The following is a 27,954-nucleotide window of genomic DNA, read 5'->3' on the forward strand; positions in this document are numbered from 1 at the left end:
CTACGTATAGCGCGGCTGAAATGACTCATGCAGCCAGCGTGCCTCGAATCAGCCAGATTAATGGCGGAAATTGATCTGTGTGCCCCTGGGCATCGGTGATATAAGAGAGGGGTCTATGCCGAGAAGCCTACACAAAGGAGCCACGCAGAGTGTGCGCTTTTGCTTTTGAGTTTTTGTGATCCACAATTTTGCTCACCAAAAGTTCCTGCCAGGTCAATGAATTCAGCCGTGACGAGATTGGAGAAGGGTGCGGACCTACCCTCGCGCATAGGTAGTTACTGATTTCGCAAAATGATGGCTACCTAGTCAGCCACTGCAACTAAATTAGTGTCTATATCCATTGTATAACGTTAGTTACTCTGTAGGGAGCCAGGAGAGCCTCCGCATTCACGGGGTGCCCCGCAAAGAAGGGGTGGTGGGGTCAATTGGGTTTGGCTAATGAGAGCAGGTGTCTGGTTGCGTCAATGCGAGCTCCTCAGTTCATATAACGAACTTGAGGATCTCCAGCCAAAGCTCGAGCATAACAAGCACAAAAGGCAACTTGACGCTCCCATTGCGCAGCCATGTCCGCACGCCCAACCGTGGCAATCGCCGGGGCGACCGGCAATCTCGGCGCAAAAATAGCCGAGGGCTTTCTCGAGCAGCAATTTCGCGAGAGGTTCCTTGATGTCATTGTCCTTGCGCGTTCTCGGTCAAGCAAAGCCGAGCACCTCGTGACTCAGGGCGCGACACTTCGCTTATATACTGAGGATAACCTGAAAGAGGCACTAACCGGTGTCGACGTCCTGATCAACGCGTACGTCTGAGCCCAGTGCAGTGCGTACAGACCCGGACAGGGCCGCAGACTAACACATCGTGTTTATATCTTCTCCAGCGTCGGCCCTAGTGGTCACCACTTCAAAGAAGCGCTTCTGCGCAGTATCCCTGGCTCTGCCGTAAGGCTCTACTTTCCCTCTGAGTTCGGTGTCGATCACTACGTGCACGACTTCCCCCATGAGGAGTGGGACGCCAAGAAAGCGCACTTTCGGCTAGCTACAGAGCTCATCCACGGCGTAAGCGTGTGTCGCGTCTACGCGGGCCTTTTCCTCGAAGATTCGATTGGGCCGTGGTTTGGTTTTGATACCAAGACCGGCAAGTACGAAGCAGTGGGGGACCCTGCACAGCGGACGTCGTATACGAGCATGCATGATGTCGGCAAGGCGCTCGCCGTGCTAGCGTCACGCACGGCAGACACGGTGCCGCCCGAGATGCACTTAAGCGGCGATAGCAAGTCTATGCTTGAGATTGCCGAGATCATGGAGGCGAACGGGGCTGGCAGAGTCGAGGTGACGCACGTGCCGCTGGAGAGCTATAAGGCCGGCGTCCTCGCGAGGCCGTCGCCCACGCCAGAACGCTATTTGCGCTTTCTAATGGGCGAGGGCAAAATCGACCATTCTGCCGAGCCGATGGGCGATCAGAATTACCTTCTGCAGGTGGTAGAGACAGAATTGACGTGGAGGTCTGTCTCCCAGTTGGCAAAGGAGACAAAGGGACGGCCGTGGGCTGACACTGAGTGGCAGCTAGTCGATTAACACCGTTAAGTGCCTCATTACATGCTCTTAACTGTCGAGGAGAAACCAGCAGATCACAGGGTCCAATAGAAAAACAACATAAGGCCACGAGATAAAGTTTTACCAATTTACTTAATAAAATGTTTTCGAAGTATACCGTAGTACTCGCCAGCTCGTCTACGCCATAATACTTTAAAGCACCTACGACCCGTAGTAGTGGTGGGGGCGTAGTACGAGTAGCCTTAACCAGTTTGTTCCAGATGAATGGCTTGAAAATTACCAGTACAAAGAGGGCTGAGCAGAGAGCAGCCAATAGGAGCTACGGCTATTACCAGCCAGATCCGCTACTGATACTCACAATAATATTAGTGGCCGAGGTAAACGAGGCTGCTCTCATAGCTACTCCAGCTGTTCAGTAAGTAACTAGTGGTCGCTTCCATTCACGAAATCCTTCGGCGAATTTTTATTTCTTCTGATTCGCCAGAGCCTCGTAAGGTCGAAGCATGTGACCAGTCCTATCAAGTTAGACCGATGGCATCGCGTCCCCCTCCGCCGTAGGTCGTCGTCAGTAGTCTGCATGTGTACTCGTACATACATATTGACACAGAGCGAGTTGACCCGTGGGCAATATTCTTTTACCTAAGCACCACCATCCGAGACTACGAAAAAGGAAACAAAGAAGCAACCAAAAGTGCTCGATAAATATATGATTGACTGGGCTCCGGTCAAGGTCTTTCCCGTCCACCTTCGAACTCTCGGGAGCCATAGGGCACTTATAGTTCAAACCAACACCTTTGGCTCCGATACGCGCAGCAGGAGCTGGCCCGACACACCCGCCAATGAATTGCCTCATCTCCCGGCCAACGTCATATCTGGCGGGGAAAAGGGCCTCAAGGTACCGCCCGCCGTCAAGGCGCGGAGACGTGGCCATGCCAATGCCAATGCCAAAATACGCCAGGAAGCCAAGATCAGACGTTTTACGTCATGCAACGGCGAGGTCGGCGCGCTGCACGCGGCTCGGTTACCAAGTAACGCACCCTGCGAGGATGAGTGGGATGCACGCACGGCAGAAGGGCTTGTCTATGCCGACATCTACGACGGGCATGGATGAGCAGTATAGTTTCCTCCCACTACATTGTGACATGCCAGCCCACGGCCAAAAGAAATTTGCCAAGTTGACCAAAGTGTTCTTTCTGCGAAACAGACAGGCTCGGCCACGGCCAAAACTCTCTAGACTAGCCTTATTCCGGTTGTCTCTCAAGAGATTCATTGTGCGGGCAGAAACTCCCCGATGAACAACATAGACTGTGCGGTGAAGTGGGCATTTATCAAGCTCGATAATACTATCCTCGATGCTGGCCAAGCTGCGCTTCTCGACGCCGATCCGTGCGATGCCACCGCAATGTCAGTTCTCGCACCGGCCATTGCTGGGTCTTGTGTGGTGTTGTCCATCTTTGATCCGGAGACCAAAACCTTGCGCGTGGCGAGCGTCGGCGACTCTCGGGCCGTCCTAGCTTCTCACAACAGAGACATGGCCACAGGAGAAAGAAACAGTAACAGCAGTGCATACGAACCAGGGGCGCTCTCCGAGGATCAAAATGCCGAGAACAAGGACGAAGTGTCCCGCATCAAGGCGGCTCATCCCGGCGAGCGGGGCGAGGAGCTCTTCAACTGAGGCCGGTTCCTCGGTATCATGGTGACTCGTGCCTTCGGCGACTACCGCTGGAAATGGGGAAATGAGCTGGTCGAGAGGGTTGACCTCGAATTGCTCGGCCCCCATGCCAAACCTGGTATCCGGAGGCCACCGTAGGGCCAGTGGTGACGTGCACTACAGTTTCGGCACGCGACTTTGTGCTTATGCCTTCTGATGGGTTTGGGAACCATGCAGCGACTGAACATGTTGTATACTTGATAGCCGAATGGCTTAAGAGCAGGAAGCAGCAAGGCCGCTTTGCGAGCTACGGCCAAGGAGCTGTAAAGAATACCACGCCGGAGGAAGCGAGCGCCGAGCTCGATCTTGACTTTGATGATGATGGATTTGCAGCGTGGAGAACTGTGCCCCAGAATTTCGTTATCGAGGACGTGGATAATGCCGCTGTGCATCTACTCAAGAATGCACTCGGCGGCAATAGACGAAACTTGTTTGTGGCAAGCACTATGATGGGCCAGCCTCTTTCCCGCAGCATCCGCGATGACATGGCTATCCAGATTCTTTTCTTTCAACAAGATTTTTTTTAGAATGTTTCCTGTGTCTCAGGATATAGTCTTATCATTGGACACTATCACGCTTAGCGTTGTTTTTAATATTTCTGTTGCGAGCAGGGACTGTGAGGCCTACTTCCAACCTCATGTGGTAGCTACCTAGCAGGACCAAGATAGCCTCTTCTTTCCTCCTTCGTAGTCAGCTAGTCAATCCTTCAAAATGGGTATTAAGCCTATCAGCCACCCGGTTCATCTACCACCTTGTGGCCGGCAATTTTATTTGTAGACTGAAGGTTATTTACGTTATAGTAATTTCATGGGGTAGATATTTAGTTTGATGAAAGGATGTAGTATTAAAATTAAGATATGGAACTAATGAACCGTAAATATAAGGCTTGTCTCAATTAGGCCATAATGAAAATGCCGAAGACGGCCGCAAAGACGCTAAAGCTGATCTTCTCGCCGCCAGCAACAACTGGGATCGTAGTGGGGGTAACAGGCTTGCCGTATGTAGTGGTGTCCTTGTTCTGACCATTGTTGTTCTGGCCCTTGTTGTTCTGGTCCTTGTTCTGACCATTGTTGTTCTGGCCGTTGTCGTTCTGGCCCTTGTTCTGGCCGTTGTCGTTCTGGCCCTTGTTGTTCTGGCCCTTGTCGTTCTGGCCCTTGTTGTTCTGGCCGTTGTTGTTCTGGTCCTTGTTGTTCTGGTCCTTGTTGTTCTGGTCCTTGTTGTTCTGGTCCTTGTTCTGAGTAGGCTTGGGGCCGGGAGCAGGCATGGGGCCGGTAGGGTTGGGGCGGACCTTGCAGTCGTCACCGTTGCAAGTAATCTCCTTCTTGCAGCTGGCATCACCAGGCTTGCAGGACTGCCAGCCGCACTTGTCGCCCTTGCATACCATGTTCTTGTCGCACTCCTTGCCGTAGCACTGTTCGACAACGCAGTTGCCGTTGTAGCAGACAACCTTCTTGTCGCACTCAGCACCCTTGCATTGCGAGTACTTGCAGTCCTTGCCCTTGCAAATCACGAGTTTGTGCCAGTCGTTGGTGTTGCACTCTTCAGCGTGGCACTTGCCGTCGACGCAGATGACGCGCTGGTGCTTGCAGTGCTTGCCCTCGCAGGCGTACTCGGGCGCGCAGTGGTTGTTGTGGCACTCAATCTTCTTCGCGTGCCACTTGGGCTGCGGGCACACAGCTACGGTCTCGACCACAACCTTGTGTGTCTTGGAACCGACGGGGCAGTTGGTCACGCTAGGCGGGCACGACGTGATTGTGCTGACATAGGTGCTGGTGACGGTCTTGGAGCTGGCTTTGCTGGTGGTGCCGCCGCTGCCACCGTTGCTGCTGCTGCTGCTGCTCCCGCCCTCGCGCATGTATGCGGTCATGGCAGAGCCCGCGGGCACGACGTCGGCGCGCTTCATTTTAGATAGCATGCCGCCACAGTGCTCCTCGGGCATGCCAGGGCATGGAAGATTGCACTTGCTCTTGTCATCCTTCTTAGATGCTGAAGAGTCGACGGTATCCGCGCAAAAGCAGTCCCTTTCGTTACTGTTAGCTACGTTGTATAGAAGTGTGGAGTGGACGCTCATGCTACTTACTTGCCAACAACACCCATGATCTGAGATGGGCAGCTCGCAGCGCAGAGGTCAAGGGTCATCTTGTCATCTGAAGCCATCTTCTTGAAGCCTGGGAACGTTCCGGTCAGACAGCCAAGGAATTTAAACTCGCCAACGGTGTTGGGGAAAGCCTTGTTGTCAGGTGCGCCGGTTGGCACCGGCATGGGCATCGACGAGTTGGTGAACTGCGCCATAGCGCTGCCGGCACCGAGGATGAAAGCGAGTGAAGAACGCATGGTGAAAAGATAGCTCGGAAACGAGAGTAACGAATGTATAAAAGAGTGACTAGGTCTTATGAGAGGACCGGAATTGTGAACGAGAGGCTGATGAGCAAGAAAATTCTAGATGCCAGAAAGCGGACAAGACCAGCGCTTTATACAAGATGCGAGCACTGATGTGGCTCGACTAGGCACTGTGCCCGGAGAAACCATGCCTCGCTGCCGGAGACTCATCCGGCTTGAAAATTATGCTACCATACCATCTGCGAATATTCATTCCGTACGTGGCTATTGTTGTCTACAGCCGAAAAGAGGAATTGGGAGAGACTTCATGCAGTCAACGCGCGCGGCGAGCCGTCCCCACATGCCGGTTGCAGTGCATGGCTAAATACGCGATTTCGGTGTGTCGCTGCCTGACATACCAGAGTCAAGGCCTATCGGGAACACGATTTGTTTTCATTCAATCGGGCGACTCGGCCATGTCGGCATTAGATCTGTCGATGAAGAAGTCGCTTGACAACCTTACTCGTTCCCTTTCAACTGACCTGGTGGCCAGTCCCGTGCTTGTCCAGATCTCAAGAAGTGTCAAAGAATATCCCTTCATAGTACCGTAATGGGCTACCGAAGAAAAGGATATTATGTCTTAGCAGCTTTGTTTGTTGGTGTCTTTCGTCTCATCATGACAATCCAGCCCATGTTAGGCCTCTGGCACGCGGCCGACGATCCGTATTCAACTTTATTGCACGGTCAACGCTTCTCTAGATGTATGCATCCTGTGGTGCTAGGGGGACACGCGCCTTTTTCGTCGACAGTGGAGATTGAAAACGTTTCAAGCATAGGCAAATATTGCGTCCGCAAACGCGCTAGGAACGCGGAGGGCTCAAACATTCCATTGCGCGCCAGTAGGCGTAACTAGCCTCCACATGTGTCTACAATGCAGAAGCGTCAATCTGCTGCACACGTTAAGAATCCGAACAAGGCTATCGTTCTGGTTGGGAAAGCTGGCCGTCGAAACTATGAGTCGCGCAGATACGCCGCCGCACAAAGAGAGCATGCTCGAAACTTTTTTTGGTCGGTACCTTTTCTGGTCGGTCGGTGACAGCCTAAAATGCTTGTAGTGGATTTTGAACTTGCATGTGGGAGGCAATTGCCTCCTAATTTCGGGTGCAGCTAAGAGTAGTACCCTGTAGTAAACTCAGTTCAGGTAATTTCAGCCTGTTTTGTGCTCCTACGAGTGAAAATAAATTCATCTTTGGACTGTAGCTACTGTCCAAGAAATACCTGGTTTTTGCTAGTCATCGGAACGAAAGGTCGTAAATACTGCATTCGGTCAACAGAGTAACGAGTGTTGAGATCGTAGACTGAGTTACAACAGGTGTTCCGCAAATATGTCTAGGTTCAATGTGTAATTTCAACCCACAGCATAGAATTTTGAATCGAGCCGGATTCGTTTAGACCCTCCAGGATTTCTATCGGGCGGTCTCGTGGGAGTCTGGCATGAAGAAAGAAACGTGCTTCGAAGAACAGTTCATGTGCCCAACCCATTTCCAGCATGCAGCACATCGCCACATTCGGGTTTCGGAGCAATTGTCAATGTGTCAGCCGCCTCAGCAACCAAGCTAGTCGTGGCTGTCGCACTAGATTGTGGCGGGCCACTAATAAACTAACTAACTAAACCAAGCACGGAAGCACCGGAACGGGTACAAATCGGCTAGGCTAATGACGGCACGAGATGTGGGCTGTCACAAGAGCAAAGCGCGGGCGAATTTCCTTGACGTGGCTGGTGGTGATGCCCTCTTCCATCTATGCCGTCATATCTCAGCCGTGATAAACATCATCCCATGCGAAGGTGTTTTGCAAGTTCTTGACAGCGGGTGAGCTTGTGCGTCATTTTACGGCATGTCGCTACCTGCTACGGGCGATGCGGCCAGCTGGCCACCGGGCACCGTCAGATTTGAAGAGGGTGAGTTCCGTATGCAAACTGAGCCTGAAGCATGTATTAACTGTACAGATGACTGCAAAAAATTAATCCTTCATCCCACCCCGACGTCGGATCCCAACGATCCCTTGAACTGGTCTACCTCACGCAAGGCAGTGAATTTTTCGCTCGTGTGCCTGTACACCTTGCTCACTTTTGCTCAGCTCGACGTCGGTTTCACCGCGTGGGACCAGTACACTGATGAGTTAGGCTTCAGCGAGGACACGCTCAATGGCTCAGCAGCAGCCAACTATCTCGGACTTGCGCTGGGCTGTATCGCCTTCATTCCCCTTGTCCACAAAATTGGTCGGCGCCCGGTCTACCTATTTAGCGCAGTCCTCCAGTTTGTCTCATGCATCTGGTCTGCACGTACAAACACTGTGGGAGACTTGTACGGTAGCAATGTCATATCCGGAATCGGTGGTGCTATCAGCGAAACAATTGTTCAGATCACCATTGCTGATTTATTCTTCATTCACCATCATGCGACTGTCAATGGTCTGGCGCTGTTGGCGACCTTTACGGGCGCCTATCTAGGACCGGTAGCCTCCGGCTATGTCGTAGAGAATCAAGGGTGGCGGTGGGTATGGTGGTGGTGCAGCATTTTATTCGGCATAAATGGGTTACTGGTTCTTTTTCTATTCGAAGAAACCAAGTACGTACACGTCGAATGGCTTCCAGGGGCGACCACAGAAAGCCTAGTCGCGAATACGCTAGAATCCGAAAGAGATGCGCCTGAGGCTCAGCTCACAGGGCATACGGTGCATACCAAGATTGATGCATCGATTCCGATCAAGCCTCTTCGAGCACGATTCGCATTTTTGACAATAACCAAGGGGTCGATCTTGCATGACATATACGAGCCGATCATCATTCTTATCACCTTTCCAGCAATAACATACACTGCAATCGCTTACGGGGTGCTGCTCGCCTGGTTTGCCGTTCTCATCTCCGTTCAAGCGACGTACATGTTTGACGCGCCCTATAACTTTTCGGCTATTGGTATTGGGTTGATGAATATTGCACCTTTTGTCGCATCAATTCCAGGTGTGTGGATCGGAGGCTATCTCAACGACAAATTGATCGTATGGCTTGCCCACCGCAATCATGGAATATATGAGCCAGAAATGCGACTGTGGATGATTCTACCGCTTGCTATTATTGCACCCGCCGGCATTCTCATGTTCGGGCTGGGACTCAACTATGTAAGGACTCCTCCCTTTGCTGCTTTTTCCGTCGCTGACTTAGTTAGGGTGCTCCCTGGCCACTCCTTGCCGTAGGCTTCGGTATGTACGGATTCTGTCTCACAACGGGTGGCATTGTGTCTTTGGCATATGCCATGGACTGTTATCACGATGTAAGCTGCTTGTGCCAGTTGTAGCATTATAGTAGTTGTTGACTTTTGCAGGTAATCGGAAATGCGCTCGTTGGCGTCACCATTATTCGAAACTTGCTTACCGTCGGCATCTTGTTTGCGCTGACCGCTTGGCTTGATGGCATGGGCATTCAAGACACGCACATCCTCATATCTGTACTGACTGTGATTGTTCTTGTCGGGCCACTTGGTCTCATTATTTGGGGCAAAAAAGCCAGAGTAAAAACGGCCGCGTCATATAAGCGCATGGCGATGCGGCAGCCAACCCGGCGAAACAAGCACTAGAATGGCAATTGCTAGTGCTGCTAATTTCCTTTTCTTTTTTAACAAAAAATACGCTTCAAATTGCATGACGGAATATAATTGCAATAGATACACTCAAGGAACTCTCAATACACGTTAGGCGACTGACAAAATTACACAGTCATCTTAATACCAACACCCACAATGCCGGGTAAAGGGGAGTGCTTCCCAATCTTCTCCAGCCAACAACTACATGCTGTCCGTTTTGTCCTCTTTCTCGAAGACTGGAGGGGGGCGAGGAATGTTTCGGAAGAAAATGTACCGCTTGATAAACCATGGCACCTGCTCCTTCATTTCGTAACGAAGGAAAGTTTTGGTCGGGACCGAAAAGACCTCTGTAGTGCGTAAAAACGAATCAGCCACAATTTTTTTCAAAATTAGTCTTGGACAAAAACTCACGATCAATCTCCTCCAGTGTTAGCTGCTTCGTCTCGCGCACAAAGCAGAAAATCATCGCCCATGCTACCAGGTTAAGACCAGCGTAGAAACCGACTTTTGGGATTAGCGAGTACACTGGTTTGAGGCGAGAGTATGCAACTTACAGGCACCCGTGGACGTCATGACCGTCTTCATCCGTGGGAAGGTCAAACCGAGAATGCCGGCTGTTCGACGAAGAATTGATTAGCTGACCGGCCATTCACACTAGCCAACGTTGATGTTTACTAACCAAACGTGTTGTTGATGCAGACTGCCCAAGCCATTCCCTGTTCACGTTGTATAGTCGGAAAGACCTCGGCTGAGTATTGGAAAGCTACAGGGCCTTCTCCCAGGGAATAGCATATTGTAAACAAGTAGATGAAGCTAAGCAAGAAGTATTAGCCCCATATTTCATCCTTCAGACGTTGTTGCAGACTCACAGAACAACTGGGCCAAGTCTAGCACCCTTTGGCCTCATATCGTTGGCGGGATTCTGGTCGCCCAGAGGGGAAATATGATAGGCACCGTTGGGAAGCAGTGAAAGTCCGGCAGCGAGAAGGAAGATACACATAAGTGGGAAAGTCTAAGAAGAAAGATATTAGTTCATCGCTCGCAGAGTAGCTTGCAATGCGACGTACAATCATAGTCAGTGTTCGACGGCCTTTCGTATCGATCAGGAACAGCGTCGGGATGGTCGAAACAACTTGAACGGCGCCATATCCCAATGAGGCGTAGAGCGCTTCCGTGGGGGTATAACCAACGCTAGTGAAAATGGATGAACTGTAAAACGAAATGACTGAGACATGTGTTAGCGGTGGCCGCTTAATCAAATACCAAGGGTGTCTTGGCAGGGGCAAGACTTACTGTTGATGCCGCACATCTGCTGCGCAAGCATAACAGTAGACGCTCCGTAGTTGGCTCTCCGGATTCTCGGAACGGTAAAACAATCCTTGAGACGGGCAAAGTATCCAGCACCACCAGCTACCTTTTTCTCCTCTTCGTAGTTGACATACGAGTAGTAATAATCTCTGGCTGCAATGATATCATGCGCTCGAAGGGCTTGCATAGACTTGAAGCCCTGTGCGAACTTGTTGTGTTTCATTAGCCAGCGAGGAGATTCTGGGCAGAAGAAGATGCCGATGAGAAGCAGAAAAGAAGGAATGAATGCGGAGCCGAACTGTAGTCGCCATGCAATTTTGCCAACATCCTTGACGATGATGTTTGCGGCAAAGCCCAGGAAGATACCTTGGAGCGTGTCAGCACATCTGCATACACTTGGCCCACGGGCGGGATGTTTTCAAAGAGGCAAAACTCACCCATGACAACCCACAGCTGCCAGAACATAACTAACGCGCCACGAATTCTGTGGGGCGCCATCTCGGCTGAGTAGATCGGTACGGTTGCGTTCTTGGCGCCAATACCAATTCCCATGATGAATCGCGCCCAGAAGAGGCCCTGCCAGCTTTTCGCAAATGCCGAGCCAATCGGTGTCGCAGTAAGGCAGGCAGCAGTGAGGAAGATCTCACCTCTGCGCCCCAGATAGTGGTTAAGCGGATCGACGATAAATGCACCACTATAACAACCAGATTAGCGCGATGCAAGGTGAGGAAGAGAAAGGCGGGTCGAGGCGTTCACTGCACGTACATTAGACCGGCGGTAAGAAAAATGATCGAATTGATCAGTCCGACAATCCATTCATCCCTTCCTTCGCCTGTCAAGCCAAACTCTTCCGGAAACGAAAGATTTGCGCCGTTGGCTCCAGTCTGGTCCCATCCCTGGGTAGCGGCGCCAATCGCACAGAGACTAATGGAGTACCACAGCATCTTGGAGCCGTGCCACTTGTGTCCCTTCTCATAAACCAGTGCCTGGCGTTCGTCGTCAGGCAGTTCTGACATGAGCTCAAAATTATCGGGGTCCCGGGCAACGAGGGCAGCGCGGCCAAAAAGATCTGCATGCTGTTCCATGCCATGCGCATGCGCCCACGCTTCGGCCTCCAGGACAACATCCTGTTCCGATTTGCGCTAGGTAGATTTAGCAACAGTAGCAAACTAGGAATGCTTCCGTATGGCGTGGTGTCCTCACCTTGAGAGGGTTCTGGATAATGTTGTGGGCGACAGACTGTCGGCGGCCACCAAGCTCCTCCTGGCGAAGCTCGTCCTCGGGAACGTGCTCTGCACGAGATGCATCGGGGTTGTCAATATCGACCTTTTTCTCCATGATTATGGCAATTCCACAAATGTGTTTACCTAGAAACAAAGGGTGTGACAGGTCTTGGAACGGACGCAGACTGGGGAATCCAGGCTATTTATTCTGAGGGACGCAACCACCGTTGGCGCTAGTGCTACAGCTCTGGGGTCCAGCTTTCAGGGCTACAAATTGGCTCTTTGCCTCTGTAACGCTACCACATGGCGGTTCCGTGGAGAATAGATCATCACAAGGCTTTTGGGGAACATACTCCACCACTTGAGACCAGAGGATTGTCCTATTCGGCCAAGTAATGCGGAGGTGGATAAGCTAGCAATTGCTAGTCCCATCTCCACAGCGTCAGCAGATGGCTTCAAAGCCTCTGTTGCTATGGAACGAGCAAAGAATACTTGCTGGAGTTGTTTTTCACTGGTAATATGCATCAAGGTCTGCCACATCATCATGTCGTTGCAACATGCCGCATGTGGCGTATCGGAGCCGGAAACAGGTGGTGCCGGAATAGGCAACCAGAAAGAGCTAATAAATCCTGCAAGCAAAAAAAAACAAAATACGGAGAAAACTGATGGCATTGGATTCCAAATTGCCCCAGGAAACCCGCAACCAGAAATGTCTCAGCTCACTGGCAAAAGCTGGCCGCTTTCCGTCCTTTTTTTGCTCATTACTGACTCGCAAGGCTCATTTGAATGCAAGCCGGTCCCAAGCCGAGTTGGCCAGTCCTCGGCGGCCGGCCGAAAAACAAAACAGAGCCGCGTGCAGGCAGCAGTATTTCCAGCGACCTGAGTGGATGGCGCAAAGTAGATATGTGGGGTTATGGGGCGAAGGTTGGTAAGTCAGCCGCTCCGAAAAGCCACTGACGTGGGAACGGGAATAGATCACCCAGTGGCGCTCACCCTAATTAGTGGCAAGTGGTAGCCTGGCCGGGGGGCTTGGTGAGAACTTAGCTCACCACCGCGATGTGGGAGCCACCGGCTCATGTCCTCAGGGGCAGCATTCACCAATTTGATGGAAGATTAGCAGATAGACCAGCAGGAAGACGTGGGCTCGGCTCACGTAACCCAAGACTGCGCACAGAGATGTCACGGGGTGTTTCTTGGGCGCAATACCCCTGCCTGTGCAGATTGGCTTATTAGAAAAGCTGAGGGCATTTTACCCGCCGATGACCGGTCCATCATCGGGAACCACAGCTCAGCCATAATCTAGCTAAATCATGCCACCGCTGAGCATTCATGGTGATTAACTGGTGGGTGGGTCAAATACATTTTAATTACTCAACCAATTTGTCTTGGCGAAACTAGACGAAGCGTATGCCACTGGCCAGCGAAGTGTTCGACTGGCCAAGTGGAACCAAGTTGACGAGCGCTTGCTAAGATATATACTCGGTAAAGTACTGATATATCTAGAATACTGCTTTGCTTTGGGAAAACGCTAGCAACTTATTGGCATTCATTCGTAGGATGAGTGACTGATTATGCGACTAAGACAAGACCGGTAAAGATACTTCAGGTAGCGAGTGGCCGAGGGCGGGGAAACGTAAGGACCGAGTACGAACATGGATTATAAAAGGGTGGATATGCCCGGAAGTAAAGAGTTGTAAAGCATGCCCCCATTCCGTCGTCTCCTAACAATATTGAACAGGCCAAATGTGAGAGCGAAAGTCACGTCAAATGCATGAAGCTGCTCACGCCGTTGCACAAACCGAGACGCAGCACCCTCAAGCACCACAGGCTGTGCCATTCTACCGCTACCCTTTGCCCAGCCTCAATGATCAGCCACAGTAACCCTTCCAATTGCAATTCAACCCGGCAGCGCATGGAACTCCATTGCCACAATACTGGCCAGCGGTGCCAAATGGTGTGCAGTAGCCCGACGTGCTGCAAGCGAGACCAGATGCGCATGGGACAGCGTTTCCACAGTATTGGCCAGCGGTGCCATATGGTGTGCAGTACCCTGACGTACTACAGGCAAGACCTGATGCGCAAGGAACTGCATTGCCACAGTACTGGCCGGAGGTACCAAACAATGTGCAGTAACCCTTTGTACTACAGGCTGAGCCGGCACAGCATACGCTGCCGTTGCCGCAGTACTGCCCAGTCGCTGTGCAACGTTTCTCAACACTGGAGATGCCCAGTGCTGGGCCTGCCGCAGCAAACGTCAGCAGGGCGCTGATGGTAAAAGTTTGGAGAAACATTTGCACTATTGCTCGATTTGTAGATGATGGAAAGAAGTTATTGGGCAACTAGCCAGCTTCATGGGCAGCGCTTTGTAGTTGGTTTTATACCGTTGCATCTACTTGCTGATGGACTGGTCTCGAATCACAGCTTGTTCAGCTGGCGGACCTCGCGACCGAATCGAGCGTATTTGCGGGAGGCTGAAGCGCTATAGACTTTGCCTTTCGAGATGACTCATTCGACGATCTGGACTCGGTTGTCAATTGCATTCTATTTGCGGCCATCCGCGAAAATTGTAGTTAAATGGCGTGGCAGTGGTACAATCAGAGCCCTCCGCCCTAAGACGGCACGGGTGGCTACGCAAACCCGAATTAGGCGTGATTTGGGCGTAGCGAATTCAAGTTCGTTGCTCAGAATCCCTCCTCCCTTGCATCTTCTCCTCAAATGTGCCAGGAAGTTCACATATTATGACCGAGTGTGGTTTCAAGTCAAAAGGTGACAGGCACATGCTGAATTATGGCTCCAGGCTTGCTCGCCGTGGGGATTTGGCGCAGGTTGGCATTTGCTAGACCACTCACCTGTCAGCCTCAAATCCCGGTCCACCGTGGTTCCATCTTGCAGCGCCACTTCATGGCTGTTTTCAATTGCGATGCTGATAAGTGGCCCAGTCAGCGGCATCGTCGCCGATCCCGCGGATATCCCGCATCAAGATAAGTGTACCTCTCGGCAGATGCATTGCTCGACACGCCCTATCGACTGATGATGGTCTGGTTAAAACTCGTTTATTTATCCATATCATCGAATCATAATTTCATGAGTTATTATATCACTGAGTTATGGTTTTAAAAATAATAACAGTAAATATTATTGTCTCAAAACACCTGACCGTCTTGCCTTCTGTTAGCCGTACAAAGCCGCTTCGCTCACAACAAGGCGTTCCCCGTGTTAGAACAAGCTATCGCCCGTTCGCAGTACTCGAGCACCATGGAATTTTGCCGTGAACATGCTCATCGGCCGGCAGGAAATAGAAGCTTGGAGTGCTCGCAATTTTGGTAGACGCTTGCTTCACCATTAGCTTTTGTACCCAACTGAGCGAAATGAGATATTGGTCAGCCAGTCGACGAAGTGTGCTCTGCCAGGAAGCGGTTGCGGCCACCTGAGTGGCGGTTTGGCATTCAGATATAACTTTCTCCTTTCTGAAAGACTCATATGAGTCAAATGCACCACGAAGCTCCTCAATGTCTGGCTTCGTATTTTTGGCGTCCAAGAGACAACGCAGCTCGTTTATGAGAACGACAACATCGAGGATGCCATTGTTGCAGCCTGCGCCAGTTATTGGCGTAAAAACGTGTGCGGCGTCTCCAACTAGGACGGAGCGGCCCCCGGAGCCCCTCTTGAAGAGCGACCAGTCCTGAAGCAAGTCTGCGGTTGTACATTGCTCCCAGTGTCACAGTTCGATCCGTGGATAATGGTAAGTCTTTCCAGCGACTTACTAATGCTACTTCATCATCATCCGTAAAGTTGCGACGTTGTCTTATCGGCTCGCTCAATTTTTCGTATATACCAGCCACGGCGTGATGGGGGCTGACGAACATCTGCGTCGAAGCACCGTTGCCGTGTGTTTCAAACGTCGAACCGGCACGAAGCCCATCGGCGGAGAAGCGCATCCATAGACAAATATAATATGCATCGAAGAAATCCCGGTCTTCCTGCTTCTTGCCCTCGACCTGGCGGTTGTTCGATCGGTTTATGTGGTTGCGAACTGTGCTGTGGACCCCATCAGCGCCGATGATAATGTCGGCTTCGTAAGAACTTCCGTCAGAGCAAATTGCTGTGACGCCGTCTGCTGTTTCCTTCACTTCGCAGATATTTTTGTCGCAAATGACATTGCGCGGACCAGGTAGTCTGTTCCAGAGGATTTGGCAAAGGTCGCGCCGTCGCAGTACTCGTGGCGGCTCTCCGAAACTTTTGTCTTGTCAGTGAGAACCGCGATGGATGTAAACCCCATACTTACTTCTCTTGCATGTATTCGAATATTCTGACCTGTCCAAGGTCATTGCCTTCGTGATCGATCCTTTGGATGGCCCCGAGAGGCGTGCTTGCGGCTGACAATTCGCTGTACAAGCCAAGTTGAGACAAGGCCCGGAGACCAATTGGCGAAAGGACTAGGTCGGATCCTGCGTCTGACACTGCCCGTCGATGTTTTTCCAGAAGCGTAAATTCAACATCTGCCTTAGACAAAGCCAGGGCAGCTGTAAGGCCAACCGGCCCACCCCCGGCGATTAGCACTCTAAAATTAGCGAACATCCTTTCTTCTGGGCGGAGTAAGAGAAATTTGCCGTGGCCTTCGTGCTTTCGTTCTTTGCATACAGGCTTGCATACAGGCTTGCATACAGGCTTGCATACAGGCTTGCATTGAGAGGAACGAAGACTGTAGCTTATTCTTATACTTACGGCTTCTACGGTATAGCTCATTCTTGTCATGTTCATGTCATCATAGCTCGCACTCGGTCTCGCATCTTGCTCGGCGACACGTTTGGTCCTCTGTTCGCATTCGCACATCCCTGTCGTGCAGGTTGCTAAGCACCTAACTAACCACTGGCTAGCGTCTGCTTACGGCCTGGTCACTCCAACTTGTCTCGACTGTGCCTTGACTTAATTCGAAGCGAAACTTTTACAACATGCAGACATCCAGGCTATGTCAAATCTTTGATATCACCAGTAATATTTGAAGTATGATCAGAATACCACAGCCGAAAAGTCCGACCAAGCGCTTCAGGCTCATTTGATCAGATTATGGACCGAAGCCAGCGCGCTACCGGGCCTGGCATTGCCGCTAACATTCCAATTCCAAGATGCGACTGGCTCCACATGACAGCTCAGATAATTCAGAAAGTAGCAGACTGGAAGCTTCAGCATCATTACGTGACGCAGCTACCAGAAGAGGTATTTCCATTTCATGCCGCCAACTAGACCCAAGACAAGCGTATATATCTCGAATGCAGCGGTCGGCAGTCCCTTCTATCCACCACATATTCCGCAGGATCTTGAAAAAGCCACAATAGTATGCCAAAATGACGAGGGGCCGGGGCATTCGATTCTTTGCGGCTTGTATGAAGCCTTCGGGAAGATATGTGATCCAAGTCACGCTCATCAGTGCCGTGGAACTTTGGTCGCCTTGGAAAAGACTTTTGTAAAGTGCTCCCAGGCAAAAGAGGGCCTCCCAATACGTCCCGATATTGAGAAGATCTTGATCTCCAGCCTCGGTGGTGGAAAGCATGCTTTGTAATCGAAGTGGAATGTAGGAAGTTACATCCTCCATATCCATGGTGGGCCGCACAAGCAAAGCCTCAATGCCTCTAGAGAGCTTGGCTGCGGCCCCGTCGAATAGAGTATTGATGCAGCGAATTCCTCGCCAGAGTATGAGCCAATCCAAGACAAATAGATCTGGGGATGTCCGGTCCTTCAAGTTCCCACATGAAGACGCCGCAATCAAAACTGAGTTAGCCAACAGTGCCGGAAATGCTGCCGGTCTGGCGTGGTGTATAGCATCACGGTATCCCCGGAGTGACTCTGCACGATATATACCGATTGTCTTGGCGTCAATAGCTTGTCCTAGATGCTGCATATGGAGCCCAGCGATAACGAAAAGTGTTTTCATCAGGAACGGATACTCCAAGGCTTCCTGAACTACCAGGGTTTGCACTGTTTTCCCGAAGCCGCTCTCATCATACTGCTCAGCCAATAACGACTTGCTTGTATGCGCTGTAAAAAACCACAGAAATCTCATCTCTGTACTAGTCTTCGATGGCAGGATGATTTCTGGCTCAGAAATAATTGCATTTCGACATGGCGTAATTGCACTAGGTTGCGCGCCGCGGGTTAAGACCTCGGCTGGTGGGCATCCCTCAATATGGTGGTTTTCGAGATACTGGCATGAGGTCTTCCGCAAGTGGCATGCGCCGCAGATGGGTCGGGCTTGGTCGCATTTTACCTTCCGTCGTTTGCAGGTAAAGCAGCCGAGGCGCGATTTTTTGTGCTCTCTGATGATTCGATGAGGCTTGACATACGCCGTCATTGGATATTCTTCCGTGCTCTCAGGATATTGAACTCGTTGATTCCCAACTGAGCGGAGTTTTGGCAATACCACGTAATAGTTAGATAGGGTTGATTCAGCGGTTTCCAAATCGACATGTCATTATTATTAGTCACCCTGTAAGCAGACAGCCTGAACAGCCCCGCACTGTTGTACCAGTGTGTGGCTCGGCTCGGAGTAACTTGTGCGCTGTGGCGTTGTCTCCATTATTAGTGCATGTCTTTGGCTGGTAAGCAGGCCTACTGATTATGATATGTTTCCCTAACAACTAACAATAGAGGCGCGAGAGGCTCGGCGTCGTCTGGTTCGATGCGGCGTCCGCGACTGTTGGTGAAATGGACATTTCAGCCTGCACAATTAGTAGCCTCTCCAACTCCCTCCAGACAACTACCCCATCTTTTTTCTCTTTCGCATTTGATGGTAGAGACACACGTCCGAAAGCACGAGAAGGGTAGACCAGGTTGTGATGGAATCATTGCTTCACCGTGCCTGCGACAGCTGTCGCGTTCTAAAAACGCGGTGCTTGGTGGACGCTGGCCCCGCTGACGCCTGCCAGCGATGTCTGCGATTCGGAAGAAACTGCCATTTCACGCCGGCTCCGCAACGAAGCCGTCGCAAGAGAACTGACGCCCGGGTAACCGACCTCGAAGACCGACTGGCTTCTCTACAGAAGCATGTTCAGAACTCGGGGCAAAGCAACGCATACTCCTTGCGCTCGGAGCAGTTGAGTGCAGATAGGGGCTTGCCTACATGCACTCTGCCAAACGCATCAACTACGCCTCAAGTGCAGCGGCAAAGCGATTTGCTTCTATCTCCTCTGAGTTCAACACATTTCGACGGGGCCGCGGATGATTTATGTGCAGCTGCGTCGCACCGAAATGGGATTCCTGCGGATCCTGTCAGTATCGGCCTTCTCTCAATCGACTGTGCAGAGAATCTTGTCGATCTCTTCAGAACTGAAATGTATGGTCACTATCCCATCGTCTACCTACCCGCCACGTGCAAAGCCGAGGATCTACGCCGAGAAAGGCCAGCTTTATTTCTGGCTATCCTTGCTGCGGCGGCAGGAAAAGAATTTCCAAAAGTCGCTAGGGAGCTGGATCGCCTGGCAATGGAACACTATGCCGACCGTGTCGTGTTGAACAGTGAAAAGTCGCTCGAACTGGTTCAGAGTCTACTTGTAAGCTCCACATGGTATCAGCCACCAACGAAGCTGAATCAGTTCAAATACACGGAATACGTTCATTTAGCAGGCAATATGGCTATTGATATAGGAATTGGCTGCCGGCCGTTGGATGATGAGCAGAATCATTGGACAGCCAGCCTTGAGTCAATGAGAACGCTCGCAGCTGTGCTTGCGAAAGCTGCAGGTGTCGCCATGACAGGCAGAAAAGCCACTGCCATTCGACTCAGCAGTTGGGGTAAAAAATGCCTTGCTCGTTTAGAAGACGACAAGTGCTCTGGGTCCGGGCTTGGCGACCGCACGCTGGCCGCTTGGGCACGATTACTATACATAACGAATTCCATATCCATCGCGTTTGACTATGACGATCCCGAGGCAGTGGCCTCAGTCGACGACATCAAAACTCAACTCATGATGAATGCCTTGGAACGCGATTTGAATACATGGCGTCAGTCGTGTTGGGTGCTCAACACTTCACCAGCATTGAAGATGCAGTACTACGCGGCACACGTCTATCTTCGAGAAGCAATACTATACGTGGATCACCGACCCGAGGACTTCAAGGTGCCGTATCGCTTCAGTCAGCTCATGCCTTCGCGCTCTAGCTGCGCGTTGCCTGTCAAGTTTATGGTCGATGGTTTGACACAGTTGATTCACGCGTCGCACGCGCTGCTGGAATCTTTCATGTCGATTGAATTTGGCCTTACACGAGCTTTGCCTCTGGGCATGTTCGTACGCGTGTCATATGCATGTTTCGTTTTGACCAAATTATGTATCAGTGCGGGAAATTCGCAAAGTCGGCTTTTCCACTTTATCGATCGCTCTGGTCTTAAAGCGGATTTCTACTTGAAGCGGATACTACTGCATGTTCGCAGTGCTATTGGGCCCAACGGAAGCCGACTGCCTTCAATTTTTCTCAATCTTCTTGTACAAATGCGAGAGTGGTGTCTGCAGCTGGAGACTCTTCCCGATGCGGGAAGTTCATATTTTGGGGATAAAGAAAGACCCGAGGGTTGTCGGCCTGTAAATGCTTTCTCAGACGGCGAAACCAAGTTGACGCCTTCATTTTCCTCTTCTGGGGAGTACGGTAGGCCCTCACTTGCTTTGTCGGGGTCCATGGTCATGACTGGGACGCCTGCTTCTAATTTCGAGCGGTTCGGCAATGCTGAGGCTGTGGAATTTGCCGCGCGGCATGGTGTATTGGGTCAAGGAGTCGACATTGAGGAGACCTTGGCAGTCGTCAAATCTACTCTTCTCAGAGAATCACCAACAAAAATAAAAGCGACTGAATCTTCTGTTAGCAGTGGAAGTTTTCTAGAACAACAAACGGAGCCTACTAAGGCGGATCCGCTGTTGAGTATGGAGTTTCATGAGTACGCAGAACTAGAAACAGAAGACTCGGCCCAAATGCATCAAATCCACATGTGGGATGAAGAATGTTCGACAGCTGGGCAACCGGAAATGCCCATTCTAGACGAGATGCAGTGGCTTGATCCTTTACTCTAACTAGGCTGCTGTAGTAAATAAAATGTCCTCGTTTCGTTCAGATTGGCCTCTCCTTTGCCTGGAAATTTTGGCGTCCCAAATGCATCGGAACAGACCGCCTTGAATTGTCCTCAGCTGGGCGGTGGCGTTCTAGGCAAGGCTCTACGACACGCTAAATCACGGCGGGCGGAGCTTAAAGCACTCCGTCCAGCCTACTGCACTTACAAGAGCCTTGCCCCTTCAGATACTTCGGCGGTAACCAATAAATAAAGCGCAAGCCGCATGATCTTACTCGTTCTGTCCTGTTTCATCCTCACCTTCTTCACCTAAATTCTACATATCAACCTCGTCGACATCCCTCAAAATGACGACCGTGACTACAAGCAAGTTGATTGCCGCGTCACCAGAGATCGTTAGGAGTGTGGTACGCTAGTTGCAAAAATGAAAAAGGCTAAACCTGTTGCTGAGCATCGTCTAACCTTTTCGTTTACATAGATGCTCGACTTTCCTCGGCTCCCGGAGTGGACTCAAGGTTTTATTCGTTCCATTAAACCCGCCAAGGATGGCAGCGTCTCGAAAGGTGACAAGCTGAATGTCACTCTGGAGGGAGCATCTTTCTCCCCTACTATCCTGGTTTGCACTTGCCATTACCCAATGGTAGTATCTGAGGGCTAACTGACACGCTACAGGAAAACTCTGCTCAGCAATTCAAGTGGCGTGGAAGTATTCCCGGTCTGTTTTACGGTGACCATGTTTTCCGTTTCGAACCCGGACCACGACCGGACACAACTCTTTTCACGCAGTCCGAGGAGTTCAGTGGAATTCTGGCTTTTATCATAAAATTCATACCTCTCGGCTCAAAACAGCGTGATGGATTCGAGGATTTCAACGAAGATCTTAGAAGAAGAGTGGAAGGCGAGGCCTCGACTGCCGCCGCGAGGTGATAAGCAGCTTTCATTTACGGCACCTCCACTGCTGGTAATGGGCATCTGTTGTTATATCCACATACTTGAGACATATGTTTTGGTTTTTATGAGTAAATCATTTCACTGTTAACTACATCTCCGCCACTGTAGATAGTGCGACTGTTCATCTTCGCCGCGTTTTAATGCATTATAGGGTGACCAGGTAGCTGCCTTCTTGTACTTCTTGTGCACCTACGCGCGAGGGGGTGGTGTTTGGACATGGATAAAATAGAGCGTAGGATTTAACTTGTATTTCTCCCGTCCAGGGAGCCTATTAAAGCATTTAACATAGAAAATTTCTTACATAGCTACCTAGGTGCCTTAGCAGGCTTACAAGACGGAAGGAACACATTGTAAACGGGGGGGTGTCTAGTCAAATTTATATCATTGATAGCACCTACTTATTAGGTGCTGCGGAGCAAGGCCACTAACGTCGGGCACCCACTTGGGAGCTAACCCACTTAGGGGCCAACCTTTTACACCAAAACACTACCTTTTTAACTACTAATAAAGTCACACTACTAGAGCCTAATATTACTTAATAAATTCTATTAATTTAAAAATTACAAATCCTATCTATAAAACTTTTCTTTTCTTTCTAATAAATTTTCCTCTAATTCTAGATATTCTTAAAGTAGGTAGTAGAAAAATGTTAAGATTTAGTAGAAGAATACTAGTACTTCTTTAACATTTTAAAATCCTAAATAACTCTTTAATTAAAATACTTATAAATTTTCTGAAAATAGATTTAATTTTATAAATAGTATTAGTAAGTAATTTTATATTAGTTATAAAACTCTTTATAATATATAAGTTTTAATCTAAAAACCTAAAAAAAGAGGTCTTTTTTAGTATTTTTCTTAAATAAAAGTTTATCTATTAAGTATTTTATATCTCTAACTTAAAAATAAGTATAATCTATTTATAAGAAAATTATTTTTATTTTTTATATTCTTAAAAATATTTTCTTTAATTAGATAGAAATTAGTAAAGTTTAACTAGTAAATTACTAGTAATTAATATTTTCTAACTTTAACTAATTATTTAAATATATTTAGACTTAATTATAAGCTAGAAAATTTTAAACGAAGCTAAAAAGACTATAAAGGATTTTATTATATTTTTTATAGTTCTATTACTAGTTTTAGTAAAGATATATAATCCCTGTAAAAAGCCCTTTTTTGGTGTAAAAAGGTGGCTCCTAGGTGGGTTGGCTCCCAAGTGGGTGCCCGACGTTATGCCCCTACAGGCTCTCTCGGCCTCCATGTCCCATCCGTGACGCCTTGGTTCGGCGTTACAGACGCTGTGAGCATGTGCTTATGTTTTTAATTATATAGGTTGAAAATTTAACTTCTTCTCGTTTTCGTGCGGTTTCTGCCGGGACTTTTCTTGGCCTTGTTACTGGTTCAAACTTCAGCTCAGGTTGCCGAGGAAAAATGCCCTATGACGACACTCCGAGGCAGGTGGGTCTGCCAATGTGGAGGCGTCTTGTCAGAATTTCATCGCGCGCTCGACATATGCGAGAGGTTGCATATTCATCGCTCTTTGTTTCCTTCACCCATTGTGCCCCGTCTGGCCGAACGCTCAGCTATACACGCGCTGAGACTCGCGGTTTACAACCACTTTTGTGACCGTCGACATGTCAAGCGCCGGTCGGGCGGCGCTCCTGCTGTTCCTCGTCCTCTGCTTCGCAACTAGCGTCTCGGCGTTTGGTGCAGGCTCTGTCGCCAACGGCAGTAACTTCAAAGAGTTTGTTTGGCGTCATGGCGACATAGTCGAGGTTTTGCGTTTCTTACCTTCGAGTCTCGTGACTAATATTGGATTCACGCAGCTGGAGCGGCGGCAAATTTATTTTGGCAACTGGCTGCGCGACTTTTCGCAGGTCGTTGACGCAACATGTCTGGAAAATATTCCCGAGTCCATTCTCCGCGCCATTGTCTCGATCTTGGCTATGATGGAGTTTGGCTACGCGACTGATGAGTTTGACGTCACGAGAGAAAGGCTCGGATGCTACCGACACGTTGAACACATCGACAACCCTCGCGGTTATAGCAGCAACGCGAACTCGATTGATTCTCGACTAAGGGGACCCGTGGATCCTGTCGAGCTCGAGTTTGATCCGGATACTGGCATGAAAAACTACATTGCAAACTCAGGCAACTCATGGGAGACCGCCTCCGACTATATTCGTGACCAGTTGACCAAGTGTATCGACCTCGGCCGTCGTGGCAGGGCTGGCGAACATGCCGCACAGAAGGAATCCTTCATTCATCTGGGAGCTGCACTTCATACACTCGAGGACTTCGCAGCACACAGCAACTATATCGAGCTTTGCCTGCAGGAATTCGGTGAGGAAGACGTCTTCGCCTTCGTCGGCGATGACTGTCGCATTGCGCTCCCGTCACATCTCAAAAGTGACCGCAAGGTGGCGCCTCTCGTCACAGGCACATTCGGCATGCTCGATATCTTTCACAGTCTTCTTGGGGAGGCCGATGACATGGCTATTCTACAGTCACAAGGGTCACTGACCGAAGTGCAGACGCACCTCGGCTATGGAGCGACAGCTTTCGAGCAACTATTTGCTGCGATTGAGACTGGCATTGCTTCGATCCAAACCTTCTCGTCTGAAAATAACGCCCTTATAAGCCAGCTCAAGACAGTACACCTGATACTGCAGAAACTTAAGCCAGAAACGCCTGCCGGATCTGATGACGAGGACAGCGGTGACACTGCCTCGAGCAAGTCTTCTGCCGACGCCGACAAGGCGGAAGATTCTGTTGATCCTTCTCTTGTCTGGCAAGCTCTCGAGCCTCTGTTCTTCTTCCACGATAGAATGAAGAAATGGCTGAAAGAAGTTGGCGCCAGCGACGACCAGGACTCGTCTGGGAATACAAGTTCGGAAATGAGCGATTTGACCAACCAGTTGGTTTTTCGAGCCATGCGAATCGTCATTGAATCTTCCGTGAAAGAACTGCGGGCCACGCTGCGAGCCGCTAAGGCTAGAGTGGACAAGGAAGCAGCGTCTTCTGGCTCGGCAGCGGTCTACGATGAAGGCTCCTCCGCCTCAGACCCTAGTCACTCCGATCTATCCAAGGACCACTTCTGCAATGTTCTCAATAGGCCGGCGGGGCTCATAGCGACCGTGACTACGAATTGGACAACACAAGAGATCGTAAAGTGTTGGGATGATAAGGAACTGGACGCCGGAAAGTCGATTGATGAAATACTCACGATTATGCATCACCCAGCATTTGTCAAGGACAAATCTCAAATACAGGAATACATGTACATGACAGTAGAACATTGGTGGAAGGATCTCCCGGAAGCAGAGCGCACACTTCTACGGGAAAAACTCACAAAGGAAAGCGTGCGACAGCGTGAGCACGAAGACCATCACTTGTTGGTGCAACCTAATGGCCGACAAGGACCAGCGCACTTCCCAGGGTCGAAAGCGGCAGTCGTGCAGGCCAAACCCAGAAGGTCGTTCCCGCTGGAGTGGGCTCTGAAAGAGATTGTGGCCGACTCTTTATGGATGTTCCAAACCACTCTCAAGTATTTGCTCCTACCATTCAAGCTGATGACTCTCGCCAGAGACAAAGCCTCTGGATTCTTCGCAGGCGTGAGTAGGAAGAACCGGAAGCAGCAGCCTGTACCACAATAAGGTTATGTTTGCACTATATGAATTAGATTCAGTAAAATATCTCGCCTCGATTTTTTTGCGTCTCTCCTTTGTTATTTAGGCTGTGTCATTCTGCTGTCGCGCTCGCTTCTCGCGTGGCCTTCACTCCACTGCGACTCATCATCTTGTCCCCATACATGGGTTGTTATCAGACAGAGTAAGGTCCCCTATTTACTAAAGCAAACTATCTGTCATGAGTCGGCGACAATTGGCACAGTTTTGGAAGTGGCGTTAATTTTAGCTGCCTCTGAGCAGATCCTTCATTCCTTTGTAACCTTGGGCTAGACTATAATCGGTTTGTAGGATTGCCCACCCCAGTGCCAATATCTCTCCGGAGCGGTGGGACAGCTTCGCGAACTAAATGTCCAGCGGCAGCGTCCGGATCAACACTCACCGTTTCTTTTCTCAGCTCAACGTTTTGTTTGAAGCATTTCATTTTATTTGCGTCCTGAGCGCTGCGTTTCTGCTCTTCAAACTAAGATACAAGCCGGCATATCAGCATTTCCTTTTTGTTTGTGGCTCCTGAGCAAATAACTAGCTTGTGGCGGTCGTAGAATGGTAGCTGAACGCCTCAGACCTTGTTGATTCCTTCTGCTGACTGACCAATGCAAAGCGTTTCCATGATAGCTTCCGGCGACTTCGTCTTACACTGTGGATCTTTTTGTTCTAGACTCTACTCAGCTTTCGTACATTGGCATTGCCAGCCTGAGTGCGGCTACACCAGAACGAGGAACGACCACGGGAATAGCGTCTGATCCTTCAGCTTTCGGCAAGATAGGGAATATCAACCTTGAGGTAGTTAAATTTGCGGGGCTCTTCCTTCAGCGCAAAACCTTCCGAAGAAGGTGTACAAAGGAGTTAGGAGTTCATCTCGAGATATATAAACACGTAGTGTCACCTCGCTCTATTATTCAACATAATCCCGGCAAGAAAAAGTCTACAGCACTCACACAGCAACCTACCATCAATCCAAAAGCAGGGCTCAACCCCTTATTCTACAGTATGCAATCCAAATTACTTGTTCTCCTTGCAGCTGTTGCTGCCACTCAGGCTGCGGCTGTTCCTGAGCCTAGCCCGACCCTCGGCGCCGGGCCGGAACTTCCATTTGGCTTCGTCAGCGCCAAGGGTGGTGCTCTCGATCTTCCTGCCCCCGACCCTACTGCCAAGCCCGACCCTGCCGCTGCTGCTGGTAAGGCCTGGGCTGGCACCATGACCATCACGTTTGCGAACCACGATAGTGGAGAAATCCGAGTCGCTCATCGCCAGGGCTCAGGCTCTCCTTCTCCTCTCAACCCCTTCGTTAGGGACGCTCATATCAAAGCTGGGGGACAGGAAGTTGTTCGATACCCTGCCGGCTACCATGGTGCAGCGTTCTTGAACAAGGCCAACCTGTAAGAGATCTTTTCCACAGTATTATGCGTGGTGTTCCTTGACTTATTGACGTCCCAGTGAAATGACTGGACAAGATGAGACTGTCATCGAGATGTCCTTTCAAAACCAGAACCAGAACCACCCCGTCGGTGACGTTGATGTCAGCTATGTGTAAGTTGGATAATACCAGTGTGTACTTGCAAGTTACTTATTTATTTCCCATGCAGTAACGGCTTCTCTCGCGCTGCTAGCTGTGTCTGCAGAGAGAACAAGGTTACTGCCGGCTGTTCTAAGAATCTGTGGAAGCTCCACCACTGCCCTGTAAGTCGAATAAGAAGCGATCCGTACGAATTATCGAGCACCTACTGACCCATGCAACAGAACGACAACCACAAGGGATCTTGCAAGAACCCCAAGCGTCTCGATGACTTCGCCACTAGTCCCACAGCGTTTTTCTCGCCTTGCAACTACCACGGTGGTGCCTTCACCTTCCCTCGCGCTGACGCCAACACCCTCAACCAGCGCTGCCCCTCCGAGAACTATTGGTGCTGCATTGGAACCTCTGCTGAGTGCGCCAAGCTCAATAGCAACCCGCGCAAGTGAGAAACGCCTTGGTCCCGCAACGGGGTGCCCGGGTTCAGATGATCCTGAGGCGTCTGATAAAAGAAAGCGAGAAGCATCGATTTTTAATGCCGGTCAAGTGCATTCTTTAAAATTCCCTTATTGCGTAACGTTGTTCTTCATACTCAAGTACATAGTCTCTACTCTGCTTAACGCAGAGGATTCAGGCAACAGCCTCTCACAGCCAAGTATATTGCGATTGTCTTCTTTCTCGTCGTCGCTTTCTGTTTTTGTGATTACGCTTCCTTTCAACTACCGCATTACATCAAATGCGACTTACCAGGACAGACCTATACACAGCTGATGAGGCATGGTCGTCGCCAACCCTTCCTGCCCAACAAGCAGTTAACCCAGTGGGCAGCACATGTCCCTGAGAATTAGTGCACTTGCAGCGCCGAGTTACAGCGGTAACACACCACTAGCGGCTCTCACAGTAGGATGACAACAGTGCACAGCAAAGTACATAGGTACACTCTGGCCGCAAGACCAGTCCACTTTGCGGGTACGACAAGCACGGCTAAAGACGGAATT

At 50.1% G+C, this 27,954-nt stretch overlaps 11 protein-coding genes across 12 annotated transcripts; 8 read left to right on the forward strand and 3 right to left on the reverse strand.

Annotated features, from left to right (window-relative positions):
• Positions 1-563: 563 nt before the first annotated feature.
• On the forward strand, positions 564-1,563 carry LMH87_009252 (uncharacterized protein; the record flags this gene model as incomplete). Its single annotated transcript, XM_056196215.1, has 3 exons — positions 564-796; positions 875-1,498; positions 1,560-1,563. The coding sequence occupies 3 exons, from the start codon at positions 564-566 to the stop codon at positions 1,561-1,563; spliced, it is 861 nt and encodes a 286-aa protein (XP_056053387.1).
• A 693-nt stretch (positions 1,564-2,256) lies between these two features.
• Positions 2,257-2,661, forward strand: LMH87_009253 (uncharacterized protein; the record flags this gene model as incomplete). Its single annotated transcript, XM_056196217.1, has 1 exon — positions 2,257-2,661. One exon carries the CDS (start codon positions 2,257-2,259, stop codon positions 2,659-2,661), a length of 405 nt encoding a protein of 134 aa, XP_056053388.1.
• Positions 2,662-2,841: 180 nt separating this feature from the next.
• LMH87_009254 (uncharacterized protein) lies at positions 2,842-3,225 on the forward strand (the record flags this gene model as incomplete). Its single annotated transcript, XM_056196218.1, has 1 exon — positions 2,842-3,225. One exon carries the CDS (start codon positions 2,842-2,844, stop codon positions 3,223-3,225), a length of 384 nt encoding a protein of 127 aa, XP_056053389.1.
• A 931-nt stretch (positions 3,226-4,156) lies between these two features.
• On the reverse strand, positions 4,157-5,595 carry LMH87_009255 (uncharacterized protein; the record flags this gene model as incomplete). The annotated part of the gene is made up of 2 exons (XM_056196219.1): positions 4,157-5,282; positions 5,342-5,595. 2 exons carry the CDS (start codon positions 5,593-5,595, stop codon positions 4,157-4,159), a joined length of 1,380 nt encoding a protein of 459 aa, XP_056053390.1.
• Positions 5,596-7,476: 1,881 nt separating this feature from the next.
• On the forward strand, positions 7,477-9,215 carry LMH87_009256 (uncharacterized protein; the record flags this gene model as incomplete). Its single annotated transcript, XM_056196220.1, has 4 exons — positions 7,477-7,540; positions 7,589-8,760; positions 8,808-8,912; positions 8,964-9,215. 4 exons carry the CDS (start codon positions 7,477-7,479, stop codon positions 9,213-9,215), a joined length of 1,593 nt encoding a protein of 530 aa, XP_056053391.1.
• Positions 9,216-9,422: 207 nt separating this feature from the next.
• LMH87_009257 (uncharacterized protein) lies at positions 9,423-12,295 on the reverse strand (the record flags this gene model as incomplete). 2 transcript variants are annotated; one of them, XM_056196222.1, is made up of 13 exons in its annotated part: positions 9,423-9,568; positions 9,633-9,725; positions 9,776-9,835; positions 9,901-10,034; positions 10,091-10,233; positions 10,289-10,446; positions 10,515-10,895; positions 10,967-11,223; positions 11,295-11,671; positions 11,733-11,821; positions 11,897-11,920; positions 12,106-12,184; positions 12,245-12,295. In XM_056196222.1, the coding sequence occupies 13 exons, from the start codon at positions 12,293-12,295 to the stop codon at positions 9,423-9,425; spliced, it is 1,992 nt and encodes a 663-aa protein (XP_056053393.1). The 2 variants fall into 2 exon arrangements, with proteins under 2 accessions (XP_056053393.1, XP_056053392.1); XM_056196221.1 differs by lacking the exons at positions 11,897-11,920; positions 12,106-12,184; positions 12,245-12,295 and having other exon boundaries at positions 11,733-11,867.
• A 2,673-nt stretch (positions 12,296-14,968) lies between these two features.
• Positions 14,969-16,048, reverse strand: LMH87_009258 (uncharacterized protein; the record flags this gene model as incomplete). The annotated part of the gene is made up of 3 exons (XM_056196223.1): positions 14,969-15,082; positions 15,517-15,988; positions 16,038-16,048. 3 exons carry the CDS (start codon positions 16,046-16,048, stop codon positions 14,969-14,971), a joined length of 597 nt encoding a protein of 198 aa, XP_056053394.1.
• Positions 16,049-19,452: 3,404 nt separating this feature from the next.
• On the forward strand, positions 19,453-20,135 carry LMH87_009259 (uncharacterized protein; the record flags this gene model as incomplete). Its single annotated transcript, XM_056196224.1, has 2 exons — positions 19,453-20,034; positions 20,082-20,135. The coding sequence occupies 2 exons, from the start codon at positions 19,453-19,455 to the stop codon at positions 20,133-20,135; spliced, it is 636 nt and encodes a 211-aa protein (XP_056053395.1).
• A 1,016-nt stretch (positions 20,136-21,151) lies between these two features.
• LMH87_009260 (uncharacterized protein) lies at positions 21,152-21,731 on the forward strand (the record flags this gene model as incomplete). The annotated part of the gene is made up of 3 exons (XM_056196225.1): positions 21,152-21,211; positions 21,283-21,420; positions 21,477-21,731. The coding sequence occupies 3 exons, from the start codon at positions 21,152-21,154 to the stop codon at positions 21,729-21,731; spliced, it is 453 nt and encodes a 150-aa protein (XP_056053396.1).
• Positions 21,732-23,391: 1,660 nt separating this feature from the next.
• Positions 23,392-25,413, forward strand: LMH87_009261 (uncharacterized protein; the record flags this gene model as incomplete). Its single annotated transcript, XM_056196226.1, has 1 exon — positions 23,392-25,413. The coding sequence occupies one exon, from the start codon at positions 23,392-23,394 to the stop codon at positions 25,411-25,413; it is 2,022 nt and encodes a 673-aa protein (XP_056053397.1).
• Positions 25,414-26,433: 1,020 nt separating this feature from the next.
• On the forward strand, positions 26,434-27,405 carry LMH87_009262 (uncharacterized protein; the record flags this gene model as incomplete). The annotated part of the gene is made up of 4 exons (XM_056196227.1): positions 26,434-26,822; positions 26,881-26,973; positions 27,030-27,123; positions 27,184-27,405. The coding sequence occupies 4 exons, from the start codon at positions 26,434-26,436 to the stop codon at positions 27,403-27,405; spliced, it is 798 nt and encodes a 265-aa protein (XP_056053398.1).
• Between the last annotated feature and the right edge of the window lie 549 nt (positions 27,406-27,954).

Source organism: Akanthomyces muscarius, chromosome 5 (genome assembly GCF_028009165.1).
Source record: "Akanthomyces muscarius strain Ve6 chromosome 5, whole genome shotgun sequence".
NCBI classification, from domain to species: domain Eukaryota; kingdom Fungi; phylum Ascomycota; class Sordariomycetes; order Hypocreales; family Cordycipitaceae; genus Akanthomyces; species Akanthomyces muscarius.